This window comes from Peromyscus californicus, unplaced genomic scaffold, assembly GCF_007827085.1.
Source record: "Peromyscus californicus insignis strain IS unplaced genomic scaffold, ASM782708v3 Scaffold_2__1_contigs__length_46816999, whole genome shotgun sequence".
NCBI lineage: Eukaryota > Metazoa > Chordata > Mammalia > Rodentia > Cricetidae > Peromyscus > Peromyscus californicus.
The window spans coordinates 33,478,532-33,502,601 of NW_026294540.1; the positions used below are offsets into that span (position 1 = coordinate 33,478,532).

The window sequence follows — 24,070 nt, forward strand, 5'->3', positions numbered from 1 at the left end:
TCTGTGTGACCGTGCCCAGCTGGTGCATGCTGGGAATCTGAACTCAGATCCTCATGCCTGTGCAGTAAGAGCCTTACCCAGTAACCCATCTCCTCAGCCCACATTTTTTTTTATCCTTTTTCCTTTTGAGGTTAAAATGTCTTGGGTACAAGCTGGGTATGATGGCACACACCTTTACTCTTAGCACTTGGGAGGCCCAGGCAGTTGATCTCTGTGAGTTCAAGGCCAGCCTGGCCTACAGGCAAGCTCCAGGACAGCCAGGGCTAAATTGTGAGATTCTGTCCCACTCCACCTCCTCCCAAATTTAAAGCACAAACAAAAACTTAGGTGCATAGATTTTCCATTTCTCTCTTAACCAACTTTAGGGATCGAGTCCTTGTGTATTTAGATAGAAAGCCCCACTCTCACGACAGTGCACACACTCTCTCTCACACACATATACCCACACACCACACACACACCAGATTTCACCAATATTTCTGTAATGGCCTCTTTTATGACACAGGTCATTTGGGTTATATGTAGCTGAACCTGATTTAGGAATGATCTGATTGCTCGGTTATAAAAGGTTATAGTAGAATTTCCATGTGTTAATTGGTCATGGGAATAACACATTTCCTTTTTTTTTTTTTGAAGAGATTTTAGATAGCACCTGCTTCATGAGGTTTCCAGCTAAACTTTGAAAGTAGTCATTGACTACCTAGTATTTATTGTATTTCCACGGCGCAAAAGATTTAAGAAGGGACCGATGAACTGGCTCAGCCTGTGAAGGCGCCAGCTACCAAGCCTGGCGACCCACATGGTGGAAGCGCAGAACCTACACATGCACGTTGTCCTCCGACCTCCACACAGGTGCTGTGCCACGTAACCCCCTAATACTAAATGCAATTTAAAAATACATCAGAAGCTTAGAAACCTTGGTGGTAAGGCTCCTGCTTATTTTCTCACTTCCTCCTTTCTTTGTCCCCTACACCTTTGGTATATATGCAAGCCAACATAGCCAGGCATAATTTTTGGTTTATTCAAATGACACAGTTTATGCACTTTTTGCTTCTCTTCCCTTTTTTTTCTCCCGGGGTGGCAGTGGGGAGATCTTGAGGCAGGGTTTCTCTGTGTAGTTTTGGTGCCTATCCTGGATCTCGTTCTGTAGACCAGACTGGCCTCGAACTCACAGAGATCCACCTGGCTCTGCCTCCCGAGTGCTGGGATTAAAGGCGTGCGCCACCACCGCCCGGCAACACTGAACTTTTAGTCCAGTGTCTTAACTTAAGAACTTGGCAGGATGTAGAAAGGTCTCATGGGGTTTTGTCCATTCTCTGTTAGGAGTCTCTGCAGTGAAGAGCCAGGACAGAATCTCTGGTCAGTTCCTCTTGTGACCCTGACACTTGATGAAGGAGAAAGGTGGCTGGTGGCCAGGGTGGAGTCAGTACGTGGGGTGTGAGCCTCTGCTTTGGGCCGGGGAGGATAATGGTGCAAACAGAACCCGTGAAGAGCAGGGCTTGATGATGAGACTTCAGGTTGTAGATCCGTAGGCTGGTGCAAGCCCAGCTGAAGACAGGTGACAGTGAGCAGACACCTAAAGTGACAGGAGAAGCACCCGGAGCAGGGGCATGTGGGGCCTGAGGAGGGAGTGTGGTAATGACTGTGAATTGGAACCGCATCTGCCTTCCTGTTCCTCTCCTGGCCAGGCCATCTGTGTGACCTCATTTCCAAAAAGGAGGAGGGATGTCATGTGACAGGGGCCTGTTGGTCCTTCGCTGCTGTGGCAAACCTCTGTGCCTGAGACAGCAGCCAGCCCTGCCTTGCCTCCCTCAGGGAGAGGGACTGACCCTCTACACGCTTGGAACTGGCAGCTTTGGAAGGTGGATGAGTGATATTGCCTGTTTCATGGTCAGGCTGCCACAGGGCGGTTCCCACCTCTAATGATGAGATAGATGAAGGAGATGTGCCTCTCCAGTGTCTACTGGAGCCTTAATGGCTGTGGCCTCAGGACTTGAGATTCTGACTCTTGCTGGGTGACCTTAGGATCGTGGGCAGCAGGCACGGCCACTGCACGTGGATCTGCAGTGCATGGCCCAGTGCTCATCTGCCATGCAGTGCTGACTCAGTGTGTGATGTTTGGTTGTCCTGTCCTGGACTCTCGATAGCAGCGTCTCATCAGTCCTGGGAGAAGACCGATTCTGTGTCTCCATAGCAGCGAGGGCTGTCATCCTTTCAGCTTTTAGTACAAGTTTTTGCTGTCTAATGTGTTCTGTTCTGGACATGGCATACTTTTTTGCAAGAACAGTGCGGGTGGTGGAGGGCTCTGTTCCCTCCTTCTCCTTCCTTTGCAGTTGGGCCCTGGCTGAAGACCAGTCCCTGCAGTTTTGGACCGTGGTCTCAGCCCTGTGGCTTCCTATTCTCTGGAAAGAATGGCACCTTGGAAGAGAGCTCATGGCCTGGTGTTTGCTAATTGGGTCTGTGGCTGCTGCCACCTCATTCATTCCCGACACTGGTGTCCTCGGGATTGGGTGTCTTTCAGACGCTGTGAAACCAGCACTTATGGCTTCAGTGAGAGCCATGGCACCTGCTATTAGAACTCAAAATAGCTGCGGTTGGGGCTGGAACTGTCTTCGCCTCCGAAATAAACTAGTGGGCTCCGGCCCGCAGCATTCTGTGCCTGCAGCTGAGTTTGTGTCACAGTTCAGCTGCTCACGGAACAAAGAGACCTCTCCCCGAGAGCCCCCCGCCAGACCATGAAAGGCCTCGCAGCTGAAGCCACGGTTGTTCGGCAGCAGATGCCACAGCTTGGACTGCAGTTGGAACTGTCACTTCCCTGTCATCCCATGTGTTGGAGGCCCCAGAGGCCCTGAGTGCCTTCCACTTTGTTGTTGTGAAGTGCGAGTGTCACTCTCGCTGGACCGGACTGGCAGTGGTATTTTTAGGCCACAGTGGCACTCGGTGGGACGCCTTGTAGTTGAAAGCACTTTGCTAATCCCTAGAGTGCCTGGAAGCATCTCTGAGTTGCTTTAACCAAACCGGTCAGGAGACTTCTGCAGCACAAAATCTCAGCTGGCACCTGACAATCCATGGGCTCTGGTCAGGGACGAGGTGAAGGCTGTAGTATGGATGAATCCCCTCTGACTCTACAGGTCTTGAAAGCCCTCCTCCAGGCCGGAGGCCGATTGCCACCCTCACTTCCAATGAGGGTCATGCAGTGCTGGGGTGGTTCCTGCATCCCAGGGCTTCTTAAGGGTTGTGATCCCAACCTCCCCACACCAACCCCCCTTCATCCCAGTTCCAGGGCCGGTGGCAGACTGACAGCACATGGCAAGTGTCCTGTTCCCTAAGCTGCATACTTCTGGTGACTTTCTCCATTGTGGCCTTTTCTTGTCTTTTTTTTTTTCCTATTTTCTTAAGTTTTTTTTGTTTTTTGGCTTTTACTTATACTTACATATACATGCACTACAAGTTCTCAGTCTGTGAAATTCACACAGTGCATAGAAGAGATCTTGATTGCCCCCACCAGTGCGGGAAAACACAATTTCACTGAACCACGCTTCCCACCAAGGTGCGGTCTGTGACTATAAGAATATACATGTTACTTACCCTCTCTGTGTGTAGTTCAAGTGTAGAGTCAATTTGTGCCTGGCTCTTTCATGGGCATCTTTTTTCCTGGCACCCTTGTTTGGCCCTTCTGCCAAGAGAAACTTTATAGCCTGCCTGGGTTGCCAGCAGACCCACAGGTGGGGCTTTTTGGGCTGGAACTGACCTCTCATGGGTCTGCAGGTGGATGCTGATGAGGGCTCACCCCCCACCTTTCAGATGGTTGCTTTCTTGTGACCTTGTATTGCAGAAAGGGGGATGAGGAGAGGTTCTCGATGTATTTTCCTGGGTCATATGCCTGCTACGCAAGTACTCTACCACTAGGCTGCATCTCCAGCCTCTCGTAAAGGGCTGTAATAAGGTCAGAGTTCAACTCAACGTGGGGTAGGTCATTTACACCCAGGACTGACCAGGGTTGCTCATGAGAATTGTAGTGCACACAAGTGCGTACACTTTTAGAGATAAGAGGTCAACTTTGGGTGTTATTCCTTGGTGCCATCCACCTTGTCTTTTAGATAGTCTCTCATTGGCCTGGGACTCACCAAGTAGGTTAGGCTGGCCAAGGAGCCCTAAGCATACACCTATGTCAACCTCAGCACTGAGCAGGCGCTAGCACATCTGGCTTTGTATATTCTGAATATTTTAAATTCCGTTTTGTTTAATTAATTGATTGTGTATGTGCTTGTGAGGCTCAGAGGACATCTTGAGGGAATTGGTTCCTTTCCCCGTGTGGAGTCCAGGGATTGAACTCAGGTCCTCAGGGTTGGTGGCAAGTGCCTTTTACCCACCGAGTCATCTTGCTGTCCCAACACACCAGCTTGTTTTTATTTTCCCTAAATATGGCTTCTGGGAACTGAGTTCGGATCTTCATGCTTGTATGGAAGTATGTTACCAAACTGAGTGATCTCCATAGTCCTAAGGTGTATTTTGAAAGGGTGGGTAGGCTGTGTTTGGACCTGGATGACAGCTGTGACCACTGGCTGTTCTGTCTGCACACGGGCTGCAGGACGAACTCATGCAGCTCCCTGAATTGCCAGTGGATGGTGTGGCTTTTGGTGTTTGGTCCATTTCCGGGGACAGCAGGAACTGAGTGTGCCTTTTTTATCCCTTAGGACTCCGGAGGACCTTTCCAGGTTCGTGGTTGAGCTGCAGCAGCGAGAGCTCGCCCTGAAGGAGAAGAATAATACCATCACCAGCAGGTAGCCAATCTGGGTGCATCTGGCTGTGTGTGTGTTCTTGGCAGCTTGAGTCCTGTGTATCTTTCTTCTGGTGTACTTGAAGTGGCTGTCTGTTTTCCGTTACTGTTACATAGTACCTGCGGCTGGGTACTTTTCAAGAAGAACTTAATTTTTTTAGGGCATAATGGTGGCATTCTTAGGGTGTAGCTCTGCTTAGGAAAGCAGATGATAGGTTTGTGTGCATGCATGTTTTGGGCTAGCTTGCATATTGGAGAAAGCTAGAGGGGAAGGGTTGGGATTTTGTCTTAACAGCTCTTTTTTGAGCACCAGCCAAGGGTTTCTGAGAGCTGTCTCAGCCCCTTGGAAGGTCATTGCCCTCAGCGGCCTGAATACCTCTCATTCCACCCACTTCCGTGTATGAGTGCTTCAGGTGAACTTATTTAAACGGCATGCACACAGTCAGCATTGGGAGATGGCTGTGCCTCACATGATTGGTGCCATGGGAGTCGATGCTGCCTGCATGCCACATAGCAGTGAGTCTCAGCTTGAGCCCCTCCGCAAGCTGTCTTCCTGACCCTGCCTAGATCAGGAGCCTTACAGCTTCCCGACAGTGTGTGGACTCTGAAAGGCCCTTGAGTGTATGATGCATGTATGATGTGTGCAGACCTGTGTGACCACAGACATGGACATTCCATCTGACTTGTGCCCTTTCCCTGAGATGAGCAGTCGGCACGTTTGTTCCACAGTCCAGCAGGACATCCAGGGGCAGCCCTGAGGCCTGCCCGGCCTGCCATGCTGCCTGTCCTCCCACACCACACACCTCCTGCTTTGTCCAACACCACTTTCCCAAGCCCAACACCAACTGTGTGCTTTTTGCTTCTGCTCTGACACTAAGGGTCTGCTTAGATGTCAGTTGTCACAAGTGTCAGATCCCCAGGTCACCCACACTTCCATCCCACCACTCTTCCTCAGGCCTGGGGATTCTCAGAAGTCAGGAGAGCGTCTCCCTTGAGACTCCTGGTTTCTTCTAACGGATTCAGCCCAGGAGCAACTGGGTGGAGGGTGCTCAGAGCAGAGTGTGTGTCGGGACATTGCCTTTTACAGGTACACCACCCTCCCACCATCCTGATGCACTCACCAACCCCCAAGTATCCAAATCCTACTGGGAAGAATTTCAGAGCCAAGCCTCCAAGTCAGTGGCTGGGGCTAGGAGCTTTTCCTCTCTCTTTTCTAGTCCCTTTGTGACCAGTTCCAGCCTGAGCATTGTGAGCTTGGACTAGCCTATCTCATTAGCAAAGGAACTTGTTGAGAATACTAGCAGATAAGCCTTTCACCCAGTGGAGCCCAAGAGTTTTAGGGTTCTGCCAGAAACCAGAGACCTAAGCCAAATGTGTTTGGTCTTCTTTCACATTAGCCTGGGCTCTTGCCCATTTGCCCCATGGCTAGCCACTCAGCTGATCTTGTGACTTTGAGGTGCCATCCCAGGTTTAGTGTTATGTTCCAAGACAAAAAATAGTCTTCTTTGAGTCTTTTCTGGAATAGGGAAGGCTTTTCTGTGGTCCCAGTCCAGCTGATCCCCTTCAGTGCCCAAAACTGAGCTGTGTGCCTATCTAGATCCTGTACTGCCAGAAGATGGGGTTGCCATGGTGAGCCCAAGGTCATCCCACGTGTGCTTGAGCTACCTGAGGCAAGTGGGATGGGCTTCTGCAGAGCCAGAGGGAGGGACTGTGTGCAGTGACCAGGGCAAGAGCCTCTAGTGCCCTGAATGAACTGGTCCTTGCATGGACAGGGCTGGGGGGAGCATGGAGCCAGCCTGTTTGTTGTTGATGATCCAGCCATAGCCTTGTCCTCTTTTGGAGACAGTGTTTTAATCATTTACTAGCCAGAAGGAAGGGTTTCTCATTTTGAGTGCTGATGTCACTCTGAAAATTGGCTTCTAGAAGCATCTGGTTATGTTGAACATAATCACATCCATTTACTTGGGAAAGCTCACATGATAAAGATTGCCTTTTGCTTTCAAAGCCACTGTCAGATGAAACGGGCGTGAAAAGTGATTTGGAATTAAAGCTTGAACGTTTGCCTGGTGATCCTCTTCATTTTCCTCTGACTATGAAACGGAATGAACTATTAAAGGGAAGGAAACCTGTCTGCGATTCCCTCCCATCCAGGAGTTAGCTGCTGTGACCAGGCAAAGTAAGACTCATGTCTGCCTGAGAGCCATGGGGAAGGGGGGCCCACTGGCACACTTCCCAACATACCTGGCTTGTGTTTTCCAATGTGGGTTGAGTCAGCCTATGCCAGGGGCAGGCGGGGCTGGGGGGGGGGGCGTTCCCTGAGCCAGTACAGCTGTAACATCAGGGCATCCTGTGGGTGTGCCTGGCATTTCACTTTCTTCTGTAGGATGTCATGGTCCCTAGTTAACAGATCTCAGGGAGAGGCACGGTCCACAGTACTGCCTCTGCCTCCCTGGGAACATTTTTCCAAGATGAGTTGTTTCTGGGTTTCTGTGTGCTGGCCTTCTGTGCCTGGGTTCTTGTGGGACCTGTGATACCTTGTTGTTTGTGGCTTCTGTAGCCTGGAAGCAGGCTTCTCATAGCTGGCTAAGGAAGCTGGCTAAGCAGTTGCCTGGCTTGTGAGCCTTGCGGAGCCGAGCTGCTGAGCTGAGAAGTGGAGAGGCAACAGCTGTGGGGTTTTGGGGCTAGGTTTCCAGGGCTATTTTAGGTTCCTCACTGTTGGACTGGGGCCAGGGGCTATTGTTAGTAAGGTGGGATACAGTGGTCACTGTGGAGTCCAGGTCAGCCCAGTTCCATGCCTGGAAACTGGGATGGTCTAGATTAAGATAGCTGGCACTTTGGTGGGGTGAGTAGTTGTTGGTTTTTTTCTTTTTGCTCTTTTGAGGGCCTGCCACCCAGCTCCCAAATAAATCATACACGGAGGCTTATTCTTATTTATAAATGTCCAGCCTTAGCTTGGCTTGTTATTAGCCAGCTTTCCTTAACTTAACACATCTGTCTTTTGCCTCTGGGCTTTTCTGTTCTCTTACTCCTGTAAATCTTACTTTCACTCTTACTGGCTAGTTGTGTAGCTGGGTGGCTGACCCCTGATGTCCTCTTCTTTCTCTGGCTACTTCTTTTATCTCAGATTTCTCCTTCTATATATTCTCTCTGCCTGCCAGCCCCACATATCTCTTCTTGTGCCTTGCCATTGGTAGTATAGTTCTTTATGAGACCATCAGATGTTTTAAACAAATGCAATGTAAACAAAAGTAACACACCTTAAAATACTATTCTATAACAGGTGATTACCAACCCCGGGACCTCTGGTGTATCATGTTTCAGGCCACTCAGGAGATAAAGCTGAGACTCTGTATTCCCAGCCTACTGTGTGCTGGGTCCTGGGTCCTGCCTTTCCCTTTAATGCAGGTTCCAGATGGAAGCAGACCTCAGGATGGGGAGGTGGCGAGGCGGCACTGGCCTTGGCGGTTGGGCGGATGACCCTAGTTTGAGTGCTTCATTCAGCCTTTGGCTTACAGGGCAGGTCTCCACTGTTTTGTTCCCAGGACCAGGAGATTCTGCAAGGCCAGTTGTTTTCCTTGGCCTTTTGAAGATGGTTAGGCAGATTCAGTTGAAATGAACTAAGAACAGGGTGCAGCCCGTGCTGCATGGGCGTCACAGGGTGGGCCCTGCTTTCCACAGGAACAGGCAGGACACTGGAGGTCTTTATTTTTGGGTACCATGTAGTTCTAAGGAGCACACCATCAGCATCAGCTCCGGTCATGTCCTGCAGGATTGTGGTTCTGGTCCGTGCGGACTGTGCGGGACCGTGGCCTATACTCCCATCATGCTGAATTCTTGTCCACTGTTCCAGCCCAGCTACTGACCGTGTCTGGATCTTGCAAACAGAGGTTTTCCTCTTTTGTGGTCTTTAAACATGTTCTTTATCACACCGTTGCCCCGAGCTTCATAAGCTACTGTTGGCTCTGTTTTCTTTCTCCCTCCTGTCACTCCTCCTCCTCCTCCTCTCCCTTAATTCCTTATCCCTCTAGTCCTTCCTACTTTCCCCTCCCCCTCTTCCTCTCACCCTCCTTTTTTTCCATCTGTGTTCTTCTTTCTTCTTTTTCTCTTCATCCCCCATCTTTTCTTCCTCACCCCTCTGGTCCCCACACCTCACCCGTTTTGCTGTTGGGAAAGTACAGGATGCTCACTGGCTGTTAGAAGACACACACACACACACACACACACACACACACACACACACACACACACACACACACACCCATCTTTCTGCTGTGAAGAGCATGGCAACACCTCCCATCTTGAGGACATCCACTCAGGCGTACAGCACCTCCCCAACCCTGTGCGAGTCATCTGCATCTGCCAGCACCAGCTGTGCCAGAAAGTCAGGTGGGCGCCCATGCTGGAGACCGAGAGTGCGTGTCTGTAGGTCTGTCTCCTTGGAGCAGGGAGGCGTGGCTGGAGTTGGCCTTTTGCATGTTGGCTGGAGTTCCCTCAGCTGGCCCTAGCATGTGTGGGGCAGAGCCATGCCTCTGGGAAGGCTGCTAAGCAGGGCTCTGTCCTGAGGTGCAGGGTGGTAGGGGCCTCACTGAAGGAGGCTGAACTACAGACAGTATCTGCCCCTGGGAAGGTCAGATGAGGTCTCATCCTAGAATTTTCAACTTGCCAGGACAGGGAATGTGCCTCTTACCATTGAGATGGGATGACCTTGATCCCTAGCTGGTTAGGTGTGGTTCTGAACTCATTATATTGAAATTGACTTTTTGTTTGTTTTTTTTTGGAGACATTGTCTCCTTCTGTCTTCAAAGCTGATCTGGACCTCCCTGGAATTTCCTGTGTAGCCAGTGTTGGCCTTAGACGCTTAGTCTTGCTTCCTCAGCCTCCCCAGTGCTGGGGTAGTGTGTGTGTTATCCCATCGGGCTGAATTTGTTTGTTCTCTTTTCTCTGGGTGTTTGGGTGAAAGCCCAGAAGTTGGGCTTGCACTTCCTCCTATGAGGGCACTGGGGTTTTTGAGTTGCAGAAGATAAGAGTGGGGAGTGGTGGAAGAGAGTGAGGTTGGGGAGAATGTTACAGGACATGTATGGATTGAAGGGGGAGGGATGGACGATGTGTCCTGTCCAGTAGGTGGGGAGGACCTGGAGTCTGCTCAGGTGAATGTTGTCTGTTGAAGTGGAGAGCATGTCTCTGCAGGGCTTTCTTGGGATACTGCATCCCTGGTGTTGGGCAGCTCTCTGATTGGTGAGGACTGGATGGGAAGGGTCCATGTGCATGATATGTACACAGGGTTGGACAGATTCCTACTTGGTGGTCAAAGGGCAGCTTGCCCAGTGGGTACCAGTAGGGCATCCTCAAGGAAGGTGCTGGTCTGCACATTCCCATCCAGGGCAGCTGTGAACCATCAGGCTGTGCCTGCTTCCCTTCTCACCATCCTGCACAGCTCACAGGTACCATCCATCATAGATATGGATGGGGCTGTCAGGGCCTGCCTGTGCATCCTTGGCACCTTCGAACGGCATCTGATTACAGTGTCAGGAGCCTGCCCTCCTCACTGGGCCAGCCTTGCTTCTGTCCTGTAAGGCTGATAATGTGTCTCCTGGTTTTGTGGCTAAGGGGCAGGCAGGTTGTCTGGGGTTTGGATGCAGATCTTTAGTGTGTCCTCTGTCCACTCTCCACTGCATTGGGCTGCCCAAAAACCCACTCTACTCTGTCTTGGGGCTCTTTAGAGTCAGGAGTTCAGGGGCCCAGGTCTCTACTGCATCACCATCATTACTTCCCGGCTTCCTGTTGGTTGTGTTAAGGTGCTGTGGTTGAGTGTCAGGCAAGAGGCTCACTGACTACACATTAGGTTATCGTGCAGACAGAGACTTACAGGATGGCCCCCGTGCCCTGGTGAAACTTGTGCAGGGATTTGAGGGGGTTTCTGTGGGGTTTTTTGCTGACTAGGAAGAGGGATGGTAGAGATAGCAGGGCCTTTTTGTCATCTGTGATGAGAGCAACTAGTGCCCATGGGTGTTTCCTGGTTTGGAATATTCTTCCTAGCATGCCCTAGGCAGTGTCTAGTTTGTCCTGGGTGGGTGTAGTCCCCATTCCTCAATCATTTTGTAGAGGTGAATTTGAACCCCAATGGATCTGCAGGGAGGCAGTAGAAATAGAACCTGAACCAGCCTGTCAAGTCTCCCAAGCATCCATGCTACAGCTGAGGTTGGAGCCCAGGTTGCCAAGGAGGTCCTAACACAGCTGTTGTCTGGACCACTTCAAGTTGTCCAGCCTGGAACCTGTGAGATGCTCATGTAAGGCAGGGCCACTGGAGACAAGCTGTGTAGTGATGTGAACAGGATGCTTTCCTCCTCCACTCTGCCTTGTTCACTCCATCCATCCAGGCCAGGCTGAGCTCTTGGGACCGAGGCATTCTTTTTCCAGCCAGCTTTCGTGGGCTGCCTGCTCAGACCCAAGACTGCACTTACTGTGGCCTCACCTATGGCTGTAGTCTGGAAGGTCTCCTGCTGCTGGGCAGAGCATCCCATGCCTGCAGACATGGTCAGGATTCAGGGGCCAGGCATGTTGAGTCTGAGGTACCCGTGGTCCAGGTCTTTGCTGACACCTACTTGTCTAGCAGAGGGGCCTTAAAAAACAGTGAATGTGGGCCGGGCGGTGGTGGCACACGCCTTTAATCCCACCACTTGGGAGGCAGAGCCAGGCGGATCTCTGTGAGTTCAAGGCCAGCCTGGTCTACAGAGCAAGATCCAGGACAAGCACCAAAACTACACAGAGAAACCCTGTCTCAAAAAAACAAAAACAAAAACAAAAACAAAAATGAATGGTGGGTATCACCCAATCTGTGTCACAAAGGCTGTGCCCTGACTTTCTCCATTGCCTCCCAAGAGCGAGTTAAGCTCAGCGTCCGAGTCATAATTCTTGCCTCTGTTTGTCTAGAGCAGTTAGGCCACCGTCTCACAGCATCTTGTAGTATAATGAGGCCTTGTCACCTGTGTGAGCCGGTGTCCGCATGAGTTATAGCGCTCTCAGGCTGTCTAGAGGCCAGCAAAGCCAGTGACAGGTGCTCAGGATTAATGATGCAGGGACATGTTTTGTGCCTCCAAGGGGGTGTCAGGCTGCATCCTGGAGCTGTGATGGGGGTGAGCAGTTACTGCGGGCTGCAAACTCAGGTTGCCTGTGTTGGGATCTCAGCTCCACCACTGAGGAGCACTTTGTCCTTGAACACCTTAATTAGGCTGTCCACAGCAATGGCACCTTTTGGGTGGGGTGTGTACAGGAGGGTGAAGGATTGACCATAAAGGATACAGACTGGTGTCTGGAATGGTAAACAAGGGGCTGGGCAGGCACTCTAGTCATCTTTATGGTCATCTTTGTTTGTGGAGCCACGGTGAACAGCTCCGAAGACATGAATGAACACTAAGAGTTGGAGTGTTCCCTGCGGGCACCACAGGCAAGATGAGTTTTGGTGGATGACTGCCGGGGATGGTCAGAGGCCTGGGGACGAATACAGGACAATGGAGATGATGCTGGAATTTGTTATGGTTGATGGTGTGAGCGGGAGAAGAGCGGCAGCAGCCAGCCCTGGCCTGTCTCCCGTAGCCATGTCCCTTGCCAGGTCTTAGGCTCATCTCAGCCATTTACTGTTTTGGCAAGAAGTAGCTCCTGAGCTTGTCAGGGACAGAGGCAGGCCTCAGATGTCCATTTGGCTCTTTCCTCCAGCCTGACTGGACTTTGACAGAGCAGTTGAGTCAGCTTGCGTCTGTCTGGTGGGCTCTCTCCACATGTCCGCCATGGCAGCCCCCACTCTGTGTTTCAGGTAAGCAATGGGACCTGCTCACTGTGACCGCATGCCTGTCCTCAGTGGTTCCAGGCCAAGTTCCTTTAGGGGCTGCTGGTCATGATTCACGTGCCTTTAGACACTTGGCTTGGGCCTAGGGAGCAACACCCTGAGAGAGCCCGTACTTTCCTTCCTGGGACATAGGGAGGGCATGTCCCTTGTATCCTAGGCTTTCTTCACTAGTAGATTGGTTGGTTGTATCAATACTTGTTTCTGAGCTGACTGTTGTCTGGGCTCCTTACGGTGCCGTGGGAGGCTTAGTTTGTTGGCCGAGCTCCCTGGCTTTCCGTTTAGTGCCGAGGCTGCGAGTATGGTTATAAACACTTCTGTTTCCAAAACCCAGTCAGGGTGGGCGCTGCATGGCTGGCCAGACAGACTGTCCGCCACCTGCTTTCTGTGTTCCGATCCGTCTGTAATGGCCTCGTCACCATCCTGCTAGGCCCGGGCCTGTGCCCTATCTCAGGTCCTGTTGAAGTGTGTGCTTCTTTCCTCCATGCACTCTCTGTCACTGCCTTTTCTAAAATGACAAACTGTGTCATTCTTTTCTACGCTTGCCTCTAGACATCTGCTTTCCACACAGCTGTCTGAGGGGCACTTTATGACTCAGGTCACGCCATATTGTCCCCACACCTGAGCCTTTCCCTGGTGCTGTGTCTCTAGGGTTGGGTGTAGCTTCCTTGCCAGGCTGCTCTCAGCACCCCAGTATCCTCTGCTTCTGCGCTGACTTAGTCCAGGGTCTGTGCACCTCCTCTGGACTGCCTTTCCACTCCCTCCCCGGTGTACATTAGTGCTGCACTCTTGGCTTTGTGTCTTATTTCCCCTGGTGGCTTGGCAGACCCATCAAAGCTAGGATTCTTGTTGAAATGAATATACGTTCGCCTCTGCCTAACTCTGTCCATGTCCATCTGCTTGTCCCCTCAGTGCAGGGTCCACGCCTGGCTTGTCTTACAGTGAGTTTGGCCACAGCACAAGCCTCTGCAGTGTAGCTGGATGAGCCAGAGCCGTTGACAGGCCCACAGGCCTGGGGCTCTGGTCACATCCTCTCCAAGCCAGGAGGCACCCCGCTGGAACCCCTTCCCGACAGCCTGGACTAGTCTCCCTGTCTCCCTCCTTGGCTGCCTTGGGTTCAACATCACTGAGGTGTCGTGACAGTCACTGCCATTGTCCCTGTTGTCCCATAGCTGGGTGAACTCTGACTGCATCTGCTTCTGCCCTGCTGACCTGTCCGGGGTTCTGTGTTGTTGGACATGCTGCACCTGCCCCCACGACCTGGGGTCTTTCTCCCTTCCCCACCACGGCAGCTTGGCTTCTGATCTGCCGTGGAGCCACCGTGGCCTGCCAAGTGCCCTTCCTGCTGTCTGGCTTCAGCTTTCATTCTCGCCCTTGTCGGTTCATGCACCTTTGGGTACAGCATTCTCCCAGGTACCACGTGGTTGGGTGAACCTTCCTTGAGGAGACACCAACAGACGTCTGCTCCCCTGAGGGATGCAGGCCAAAGTAACAACTCCACCTGCCTGGCATGAGAACCAGTGAGTGTATTGGCCTCCTTACATAAGAGCATGGTTGAGGGCTTCTTACAGAAGCATATGTGACCCCTAGACAGCCACGTCACTGAAAAGTCTCATGCCGTCATGGATGATGATGTCGCCATGGATGCATAGATAGAGCCCCTGCTTTAGTTACAATAGATACCTTCCACATGCTCTCTGCTCTAGCACCTCCTGAGGCCCCAAGTGGCTGGGACAGAATTATAAGCAGGTGGGGAAAGGGGGCAGGAGGGAGGGGCTGGCTCTCAGGTGAGGATTTAATGCCCCTTCCTGATTCGCAGTTTGTGAGAGAGTGTCAGCAGGCCTGTTCTTGAGGGTTGTTGGTGAGTAGTCGGCACAGGTGCTGTGGTGAGAACGGTTAGGATACGGGTTCCACACCACACCGGCACTCTGGGGGTGCAAGACTCGGTCATTTGAAAGACCCCCGACTGGAGTCTTCCCTCTGGAGAGACCCTCGCCCAGAGATCACACCGAGACCACAAGTCAGATGCAAACAGCAAGAGGCTTTATTCAGGAACACGGGTACCCGGGGCGATACAGTCCCTCCAGAGGCTGAAGAGACTGGCGCGCCCACGGGCTGGAGTGGAGGGTTTTTATAGGGTTGGGCAGCGGAAGGGCGGGTACAGAAGCAGGAAGCATAGTTTACAGGGTTCTGATTGGACGATTCGTATGAGGCCAGGTTCAAACTCAGGACAGCTCGTGGTTTTTCCCCGAGCTCGACACGCCTGCTGACTTGGCTCTCATCCAGGGTACAAGTTGTTTTTCTGACCTCTAGTTACTTTTCAGGCCCTGCTCAAAAATGGCGTTAGGCTAAGCAAGTATGCTGGGGCCCTTCATTCCCCCATTTTCTTATCTCAGGGAATGGAATCCTCCATTCATGGGGAAGAATAGGGATGTGGCTCCATTTCCACCTGGTTGAGTCGTTGGTATTGTTGGGTCAATACCAAGGTCTGAATAGTAGAAACGCGTTCCCTGATAAATTGGACAAGTCTGTTTAGGATACAGGGCCCGAGCGTCAGAAGGAGCAATAAAATCAGAAGGGGTCCCATAAGGGTGGAGATGAGGGTGGTGAGCCAGGGGGACCTTCTGAACCATCCTTCAAACCATCCCTGCTGTTCTTCAAAGAGTTTTTGTCTTTGCTCTAATCTTTTTCTTAATCTAGCCATGCTATCTCTCACCACCCCAGTATGATCCGCATAGAAGCAACATTCTTCTTTAAGGGCGGCACATAACCCCCCCTCCTGCAGGAAGAGGAGGTCTAATCCCCTCCGGTTCTGCAGAACTACTTCAGACAGGGAGGTGAGTGACTTTTCCAAGGCACTCACGGATTCCTCCAGTGCCTGGATATCGGTATGCATGGCAACCTGGAGTTGTCTGAACTGGTTGGTTTCCATGAGGGCAGTGGTACCTGTGCCTATTCCGGCAGCGACTCCTCCCATAGTTAACCCACCTAGTATCAGGGCCAGGGTTAGCGAGACTGGCTCCCTTTTTATACGGGGGACCCCTGTCTCATATCGGGCATAGATATCTTCAGGTGCACGGTAGACTATCTTGGGGTACAGTTCTATGAGCACACAATAATCGGCCGTGTTGGCTAGTATTGAGGAGGAGAGGCATGGTGTAAGTCCAGTGCTACAGGCCCAATAAGTCCCGTTGGGAGCCACGAGATAGTGGGGTCCTGGAACAAGTGCCTGGGTGCGATTACACAGGTGTTGGTGGGTGTAGGGTACTATCCCCAGACATAGTCCTTGTCCTGACACCTCGGAGATTGTGAGCTTATGCTGAGGTGTCGAGGCACATCCTGACGGGGGTGAAGAAGAATTGGTGAAGCTTCCGACTACGGCCACCCCCTCATAATAGGGGGGTGTGGAGACTAGGCATAACCAGCATTCCTGAGTCTGATTTGGGTTGGTAACATTGAGGGCTGAGTAAGCGCCCTCTATAAGATTCAATAGCCGGTCTCCCGTACCGGGCCTGGGTGGCTGGAGGGTGACTGGGGTTATAGTGGCATTCGGAGCCGTGCTTGGGCGAATGGCCGAATTGGGTCGGGGGGTAGCCCTCGGGGGTGCCGGAGCGGGTAAAGAGGGGCGCTTTTGGTCAGAGAGAACCTGATTGGGACCTATAGAGGCGGAGGGCTCTGTGATTTTAAGCCTAATCGTAAACACGACTCCCTGGTCCCATCCCGTCATGTAAAGTCTAAGTCCCCATGTTCTACCTTTAATCCAGTCTTGTGTTATCTCCCTTCCCTTTTGAGTAAAAGATATATTCAGGGGGTTGCAGGTGAAATTTACACAGGGCCCCCCCCCTTTCCAGTAAGTGTTATCTCTTCCTGACGTGACAGTTCCCCAACAACGTCCTTGAGTAAGAGGACGCCATGAGTGGCTTTCTCTTTGGGTAGCCCTTTTTACCCTAATGAGGTCCCAAGTGGATGAAGGCTCCCAATAGGTATTACCAGTTGTTTCACATCCCCATGCTTTACAGAAGTAACTTTCATAACCCCCACATTGTCTAATCATCTTTCTGTCCCTACCATCCCGGGGGCAGACGTAAAAGGATAGTTGTGACAGGGCTGCTCTGGTTTCAGGGTGACCACATCCATATCTCCCGTCACTACATTTGCAAGTTCCCTTACCATCCTGACAGACGTCTGGTGCTCTGGGGTTCATGGGGTCAGTGGTAGGGATGTCCCAGTCCCCTGACCCTGCTACTAGTTGGCAGAGATCTGGATGCAAGTTGGGCCACCATGTGAAGGGGGTGTGAAGGGCGGTCGTTTGCCAGACCATCTCCCCAGTTTGTGAGATAACCTGCCAAGTGAGCCTCTTAACTAGGTGCGGGCTCTCTGCCGCCCTAGTCCCCTGGGGGTAGGCAGAGATTAAGAGGAGGGGGAGGAAGAGGAGCCGCGGGCCAACCTTATTTTTAGGGGGTTTCGTGTGCGGCGCACTGTCCATGTTGACTTTCTGGATCCTGCTGGGTCGGGTTCCCTGGCAGCCTTCACATGCGAGGCGTGGATCCATGCAGCAATCCCGTCGACCTTGAGTGCAGTGGGGGTGGTCAGCAAGACAGTGTAGGGCCCCTTCCACCGTGGTTCCAGATTCTTGGTCTGGTGTCGTCGGACCCAAACGGAGTCCCCGATCTGGAAGGGGTGGGGCACCACCGGCTTGTCTAGCTGCTCCTGGTAGGCCTTGGCCAGGGGCTTCCAGATCTCCCTCTGCACCAGTTGGAGGGCTTGAAGATGTGCCTCTAAAGTAGGGGTGGTAGCAAAGGAGGAAATATCAGGATGGAGAAAGTCTACAACAGGAGGTGGGGCCCCATACATGATCTCAAAAGGGGTTAGGCCGTGTGGGCCAGGAGTATTTCGGGCTCGGTAGAGAGCCAAGGGAAGTAGGAGCACCCAATCTCTAGTGCCAGTTGCAAGCGTTAATTTGGTTAAAGTCTCCTTGATTGTTCTATTAGCTCGTTCTACCTGTCCTGAGCTCTGGGGGCGGTATGCACAATGGAGTTTCCAATCAACCCCCAATAGTTTGGCCACCTTCTGACTTACCTGAGAGACGAAGGCAGGCCCGTTATCCGACCCCAATATTTGAGGCATCCCATACCTGGGGAAGATTTCTTCCAACAGTTTCTTTGTTGCCACGTTAGCCGTCTCATTCTTGGTTGGAAATGCCTCGATCCATCCAGAAAAAGTGTCCACGAAGACCAGGAGGTACCGGTACCCATAGAGTCCGGGTTTTACTTCTGTAAAGTCTATTTCCCAATGAACACCAGGACGATGGCCTCTTTGGCGGGCCCCCTTGTTTAGATGAACCTTTCCTGCGTTGACTTGAGCACAGGCTGGGCAGGTAGAAGTTACCTGCTGAAGTACCTGATCCTGGTTCAGCAGCACTGTCCAGGTGTTTTCTCTGTCCAATAGGGTCTTCATCTTGTTTTTGCTCAAATGGGTCAAAGCATGGAGGAATCTTAGCATGTATCGGGTATGGGAGGTTGGCATGACCATCCGGTCCCCTAGTATATATGCCTGTCTTCCTTGTTCCCAGTCCGCCCCCATTTTCTTTGCTAGCTCATGGTCTTCTGGGCTATAGGGCACGGGGTCTCTCTCAGGCTGTGGTTCTTGTATGGCCATCAACTGGCTGCTCCCTGCTGGCTGGGAAGCCACTGTTCGGGCAGTCAGATCCGCCAGCCGATTCCCTCTGGCTACCGCAGAGTCATCCTTTTGATGCCCTGGACAGTGGACAATACTGAGTTGGAGCGGGAGGAACAGGGCCTTTAGGAGGTCTAGGATCTCTTTTTTGTTTTTGATTTCCTTACCCGCGGACGTCAGCAGGCCTCTCCGTCTGTAGATTTCCCCGTGGACATGCGCAGTGGCGAAGGCATATCTGCTGTCAGTATAAACTGTGAGCTTCTTACCTTCTGCCATCCGGAGAGCTTGGGTGAGCGCAATCAGTTCTGCACGCTGGGCCGATGTCCCGGGCGGGAGTGACGATGCCCATACTACTTCCGATTCGGTGGTTATAGCTGCCCCGGCTCTGCGTTTCCCCTCCTCCAGGAAACTGCTCCCATCTGTGTACCAGACAGCGTCTGAATTCTTAAGCGGCTGATCTGTCAGATCAGGGCGGGTGCCATGTGCTTCGGCTAGAATCTGGAGGCAGTCATGCTCCTCGGAGGGGCTAGGCAGTGGCAGCAAGGTAGCAGGGTTAAGGGAAACTGTCGGCCCAAAATTTACCCGGTCTGAGTTCAGCAGTAAGGCCTGATAGTAAGTCATTCTGGCGTTAGAAAGCCATCTGTCCGGTGGTTGTCGGACCAAGGCCTCCACTGCATGGGAGGCCAGCACAGTCAACGGCTGTCCCAGAGTCAGCTTCCCGGCATCCTTAAGTAATACGGCGATGGCTGCCACCATGCGGAGGCATGATGGCCATCCTGTAGCCACCGGGTCCAATTTCTTGGACAAGTACGCTACAGGTCTCCTCCAAGGTCCCAGTCTTTGCACCAGTACCCCTTTGGCAAAACCTGAGTTCTCATCCACAAACAGCTCAAAGGGCTTGGTTAGATCTGGCAGACCCAGAGCCGGGGCCTCGAGTAAGGCCTTCTTGATCTGTTGGAACGCTTTCTGATGCTTCTCCTCCCATTGGAACATGGCCCCTGGTTTAGTGAGGGGGTACAATGGGGCTGCCAGTTCGGCAAAGCCAGGAATCCAAAGGCGGCAGTACCCAGCCGTACCCAGGAGCTCTCGAACTTGGCGGGGGTTCCGAGGAGGGGGGATGGAGATTATCGTCTCCTTCCTCGCTCTTGTTAACCATCTTTGCCCCCCGCTCAGGGTGTAGCCCAGGTAGGTAACCTTGTCTCGGCATATTTGAGCCTTTCTGGCTGAGGCTCTATAGCCCTTTTGTCCAAGTCTGGCCAATAAGGCTCGAGTGCCCTCCAGGCACTCGGTTCGACTCCTGGCCGCCAGGAGTAGATCATCCACGTACTGGAGCAGAGTCAGGGTTGGGTGTTCAACCCGGAATCCGGCCAGATCTGCATGTAGGGCTTCATCAAAGAGGGTTGGGCTATTTTTGAAGCCTTGAGGGAGCCGGGTCCAGGTTAACTGTCCCGAAAGCCCTTTTTCTGGGTCCCTCCATTCAAAAGCGAATAGCATTTGACTTTGAGGGTGCAGTCTCAAACAAAAGAAGGCATCCTTCAGGTCTAGCACAGTGTACCAGACGTGGGTCGGTGGGAGGGTGCTCAGAAGGTTATAGGGGTTGGGCACCGTGGGGTGTATGTCCTCCACCCGCTTATTGACCTCTCTCAAGTCCTGGACCGGCCTGTAGTCCCCTGTCCCCGGTTTCTTAACAGGCAAGAGAGGGGTGTTCCAAGGGGACTGGCAGGGCTTTAGCACCCCTTGGTCTAGGAGCCTTCGAATATGGGGCTTGATCCCCTCATGAGCTTCCCGTGACATTGGGTATTGTCTAATTGAAACGGGAGTTGCGGAGGCCTTTAGTGAGATCACCAGCGGTGGCTGATCGTGTGCCAGCCCCAAGCCCCCAGTCTCTGCCCAGGCCTGAGGAAACTCTCTCAGCCAGTTCTGTAGTTCCTCAGGAGATTTCTCCGGGGGTTCTGGTTCAAACAAACGGTATTCTTCTTCTAAACTGAGGGCAAGGATTTGTAGAGAGTCTCCTTTAGGACCCGTGACCCTCGGTCCCTTCTCATCAAAATAGATTTGTGCCTTCAATTTGGTTAATAGGTCCCGTCCTAACAGCGGATGGGGGCATTCAGGTATGTGCAGAAAAGAGTGAGTTACTTGCCCTGATGCCAGTTGGACTTTTCTCTCGGCAGTCCAATAATACCTCTTGTTTCCAGTTGCCCCCTGCACCAGTGCAGAATGCCGGCTAAGAGGCACTCCGGCATGGGTTAGGACTGAATGTTCGGCACCAGTATCAACCAGGAAGGTCACGGGCTGCCCCCCGATCTTGAGGGTTATCCTAGGCTCAGGGGGGGGCTCCTGGCCTCGACTCCCCTAGTCTTCCAGACTAAGGAGGTCTACAATCTTGGGCTTGGGCCGGCGGGGTCCTTGTGGCTTCTTGGGGCACTCTCGGGCCCAGTGTCCCTTCTCCTTGCAGTAAGCACATTGATCTTTATCAAGGGGTGGCCTCCTTCGCTCTCCCGACCTATCTCCCTCTCTCCGCTGTCCCTGAGACACAACGGCGGCCAAAACCTTTTTTATCTTCCTATGCTGTTTCTTGTCCCTTTCCTCTTGTTTCTGCCATCTCCTTTCCTCACGCTCCTCAGGAGTTTCTCTCTTATTGAACACTTTCTCTGCTTCCTTCAATAAGTCTGGCAAACCTAGCGCCTGTAAACCTTCCAGCCGCTGCAATTTGGTTCTGATATCTGAGCTAGACTGATAGATAAATGATAGGATGACACCTGGTGCTTGCCCTGGGTCTTCTGGATCATACGGAGTGTACATCCTATAAGCCTCCTTCAGCCTCTCTAAAAATGCAGCGGGTGTTTCTTCCTTTCCCTGTATCACATTCCTTACCTGGGCCAAATTGGTAGGCCTTCTGGCGGCCGCTCGGAGACCCGCTAAGAGCAACTGGCGATAGAGACGTAGATGCTCCCTACCTTCAGGTGTATTGAAGTCCCAGTCTGGGCGGGTCAAGGGAAAAACTGCATCGATGATATTTGGGAGTTGGGTTGGCCTCCCATCGTCGCCCAGAACCTGCTTCCGGGCCTCCAGGAAAACTCTCTGCTTCTCCTCTACTGTTAAGAGGGTCTGCAGGAGCTGCTGACAGTCGTCCCAAGTCGGCCTGTGAGTCACTAGGATGGACTCAATTAGGCCGGTTAAGGCAACAGGATCCCTGGAGAAAGGGGGATTATGTTGTTTCCAATTATAGAGGTCTGAGGCTGAAAAGGGCCAGTACTGCAACTGGCGATTCGGCCCCTCTCTAAGCGGGAAGGCCCTGGACTCAATAGGGGGGCCATCCCGGCGGCCGCGGAGGCGGCCGGCAATGGGGGACGGGGCTGCGTCCTCTTCTTCAGCCCCGTGGGTCCTGCGAGTCGAGGTGACTTCTGGATCTGCCACAGGCACGGCCGGGGACGCCGCCACCGGGGCGGCGGCTGGGGCCGCTTTGGCCGGCTCTCCAGGTGGTCCGGCTCGATATGGTGGTGGGTCCTCCGTCAGGAGATCTATAAGGGGAGTATTGGGGTCTGGGGGAAGGACTGGAGGCTTAGGAGTCTCCTTGTGAGGGAGCACAGGGTAAAGGGAGGAGTCTGGGTTGGGGGGCGCAGAAGGCCCAGAGACTGGAGGGGGCTGCGGAAGGAAAGGCTTAACCCATGGAAATGGGTTCTCGACCAGTGATCTCCAGATGGTGATATATGGGACCTGGTCGGGATGCCCATAAGGGCTAGGGGCGAAAACCTTACCCTCCACCTGCGAAATAAGAGAGAGGTTAAAAGATCCCTCTCGCGGCCAGCCAACATTCATCATGACCCATTCGGCCTCGCAGAAGGTGATCCATTTCTTCTTCCTGACAATGACACCTTCATTGTTTCCTCGGGCCTTAACATCGGACCAGTGGTCCTTGGTTAGGCTCAATGGGGTGGTGACAGCCTGTCCCATGGTGGTCTCCAAATAAAGAAGGGTTAAACACACAACGAGAAACAAACAGACAAGACAGACCACAGAATTTTTCGCTGCGCGGCTCCGGCGTAAAACCGAAAGCAAAAACTCAGATGGGGACGCGGAGTGTTTGAATTCTCCGTCCCCTGCCAGTACCACGTATCCTTCTGATGCGTGGGTGGCCCCGAAAAACCGTGCCCCAGAGGGGACTTCCCGTGCCCCAGAGGGGACTTCCCGTGCCCCAGAGGGGACTTCAGATACCCGTGGAACGTCTTCCAGGGTTTCGGTGGGCGAAGTCCGAGCTCGTCAGCTCCTTCAGCCCCCACCGACTCAGACCTGACTTAGGACATCCGACGAAAACGAAAGACAAGTAAACAGACTGAGACAATACAGACAGACAGTGGCCGGCCAGCTTACCTCCTGACAGTGGGTCGGTGGTCCCGAGGCGGGGGTCTCAAATCCCGGACGAGCCCCCAAATGAAAGACCCCCGACTGGAGTCTTCCCTCTGGAGAGACCCTCGCCCAGAGATCACACCGAGACCACAAGTCAGATGCAAACAGCAAGAGGCTTTATTCAGGAACACGGGTACCCGGGGCGATACAGTCCCTCCAGAGGCTGAAGAGACTGGCGCGCCCACGGGCTGGAGTGGAGGGTTTTTATAGGGTTGGGCAGCGGAAGGGCGGGTACAGAAGCAGGAAGCATAGTTTACAGGGTTCTGATTGGACGATTCGTATGAGGCCAGGTTCAAACTCAGGACAGCTCGTGGTTTTTCCCCGAGCTCGACACGCCTGCTGACTTGGCTCTCATCCAGGGTACAAGTTGTTTTTCTGACCTCTAGTTACTTTTCAGGCCCTGCTCAAAAATGGCGTTAGGCTAAGCAAGTATGCTGGGGCCCTTCACATTGTGTACTAGCATCTAATCCACCCCCAAGAGGTGTTCACTGCGTGAATGCACACCCCTCTCCCGACATACCATCAGCTCAAGAATGGGGTGCTGTGATGGCTCGGGCTTCTTTTGGGCTTATGTTGTTGAGTTGGCTTTGGCCTGTAAGGCCATCGTGTCTCTCTTTCCCGTGTCCTCTGTTCCCTGTCACTTGGGCTCCTGTTCTGCCAGGTGTGGCAACAGCTGAGCTGGGGAGTTGGTGCCTTACATTGCCTGTGGCTGGTCTGCCACTTGGCACCAGTATTATATGTGGCAGCTGTCAGCTCCAGCCTACCTGCTTCAGCCTGAGGCAGCTGAATGGCTTAGAACTATGAGCATGGCATCTGAGTGGAGGCCACACCCCCATTCTGTTCAGTGCCTAAGCAATAAGCTCTCTCCAGTTTCCCATTACATGGTACCTGGGAGGCAGCTTCTGTGCCAGCACTGAGCCTGTGCCAAGCAGGAGGAACCAGAATTCATCTCTGGTAGGAATTTGTGTGCACTGGGCCTCAGCACAAGCCTGCTGTTGGTGATGATGGCAGGACAGAGTGCTGGGCAGCAATGATATCACCCTGGTCTGTCTGCAGAGAGAAGAGATGAGATGAGACAGATTGGGGTGGGGCCACGGTATAAGCACGCGGGTACACGAGTGTGTGTGTGTGTGTGTGTGTGTGTACGTACATGTACTTGTGTGCAGGCACAGGTGATAGAGAAGTATGGAGCCCGTGTAAAGTGTGTGCATTCCACTGGCATATATGGCTGTAAAAGTAGATGAGGGAACATTACTTAGAGGGTGTAGGTTTTGTTTAGATCCTGTAGTACCAGAACTGCTTTTTTTTGGATGGGGGGAGCAAAACAAAATTGAAAGTGTCTTGAAGTGTACATTGAAATGTGGAGA

The 24,070-nt window shown here is 52.5% G+C and overlaps 1 protein-coding gene across 1 annotated transcript in view; it reads left to right on the forward strand.

The window, feature by feature from the left end:
* Positions 1–24,070, forward strand: part of Mad1l1 (mitotic arrest deficient 1 like 1) — a 334,799-nt gene that overhangs the window by 63,144 nt on the left and 247,585 nt on the right. Inside the window, exon 10 of the mRNA XM_052754234.1 lies at positions 4,698–4,784. Within this exon, the coding sequence (XP_052610194.1) occupies positions 4,698–4,784 (87 nt within the window). The remainder of the gene's footprint in view (positions 1–4,697; positions 4,785–24,070) is intronic.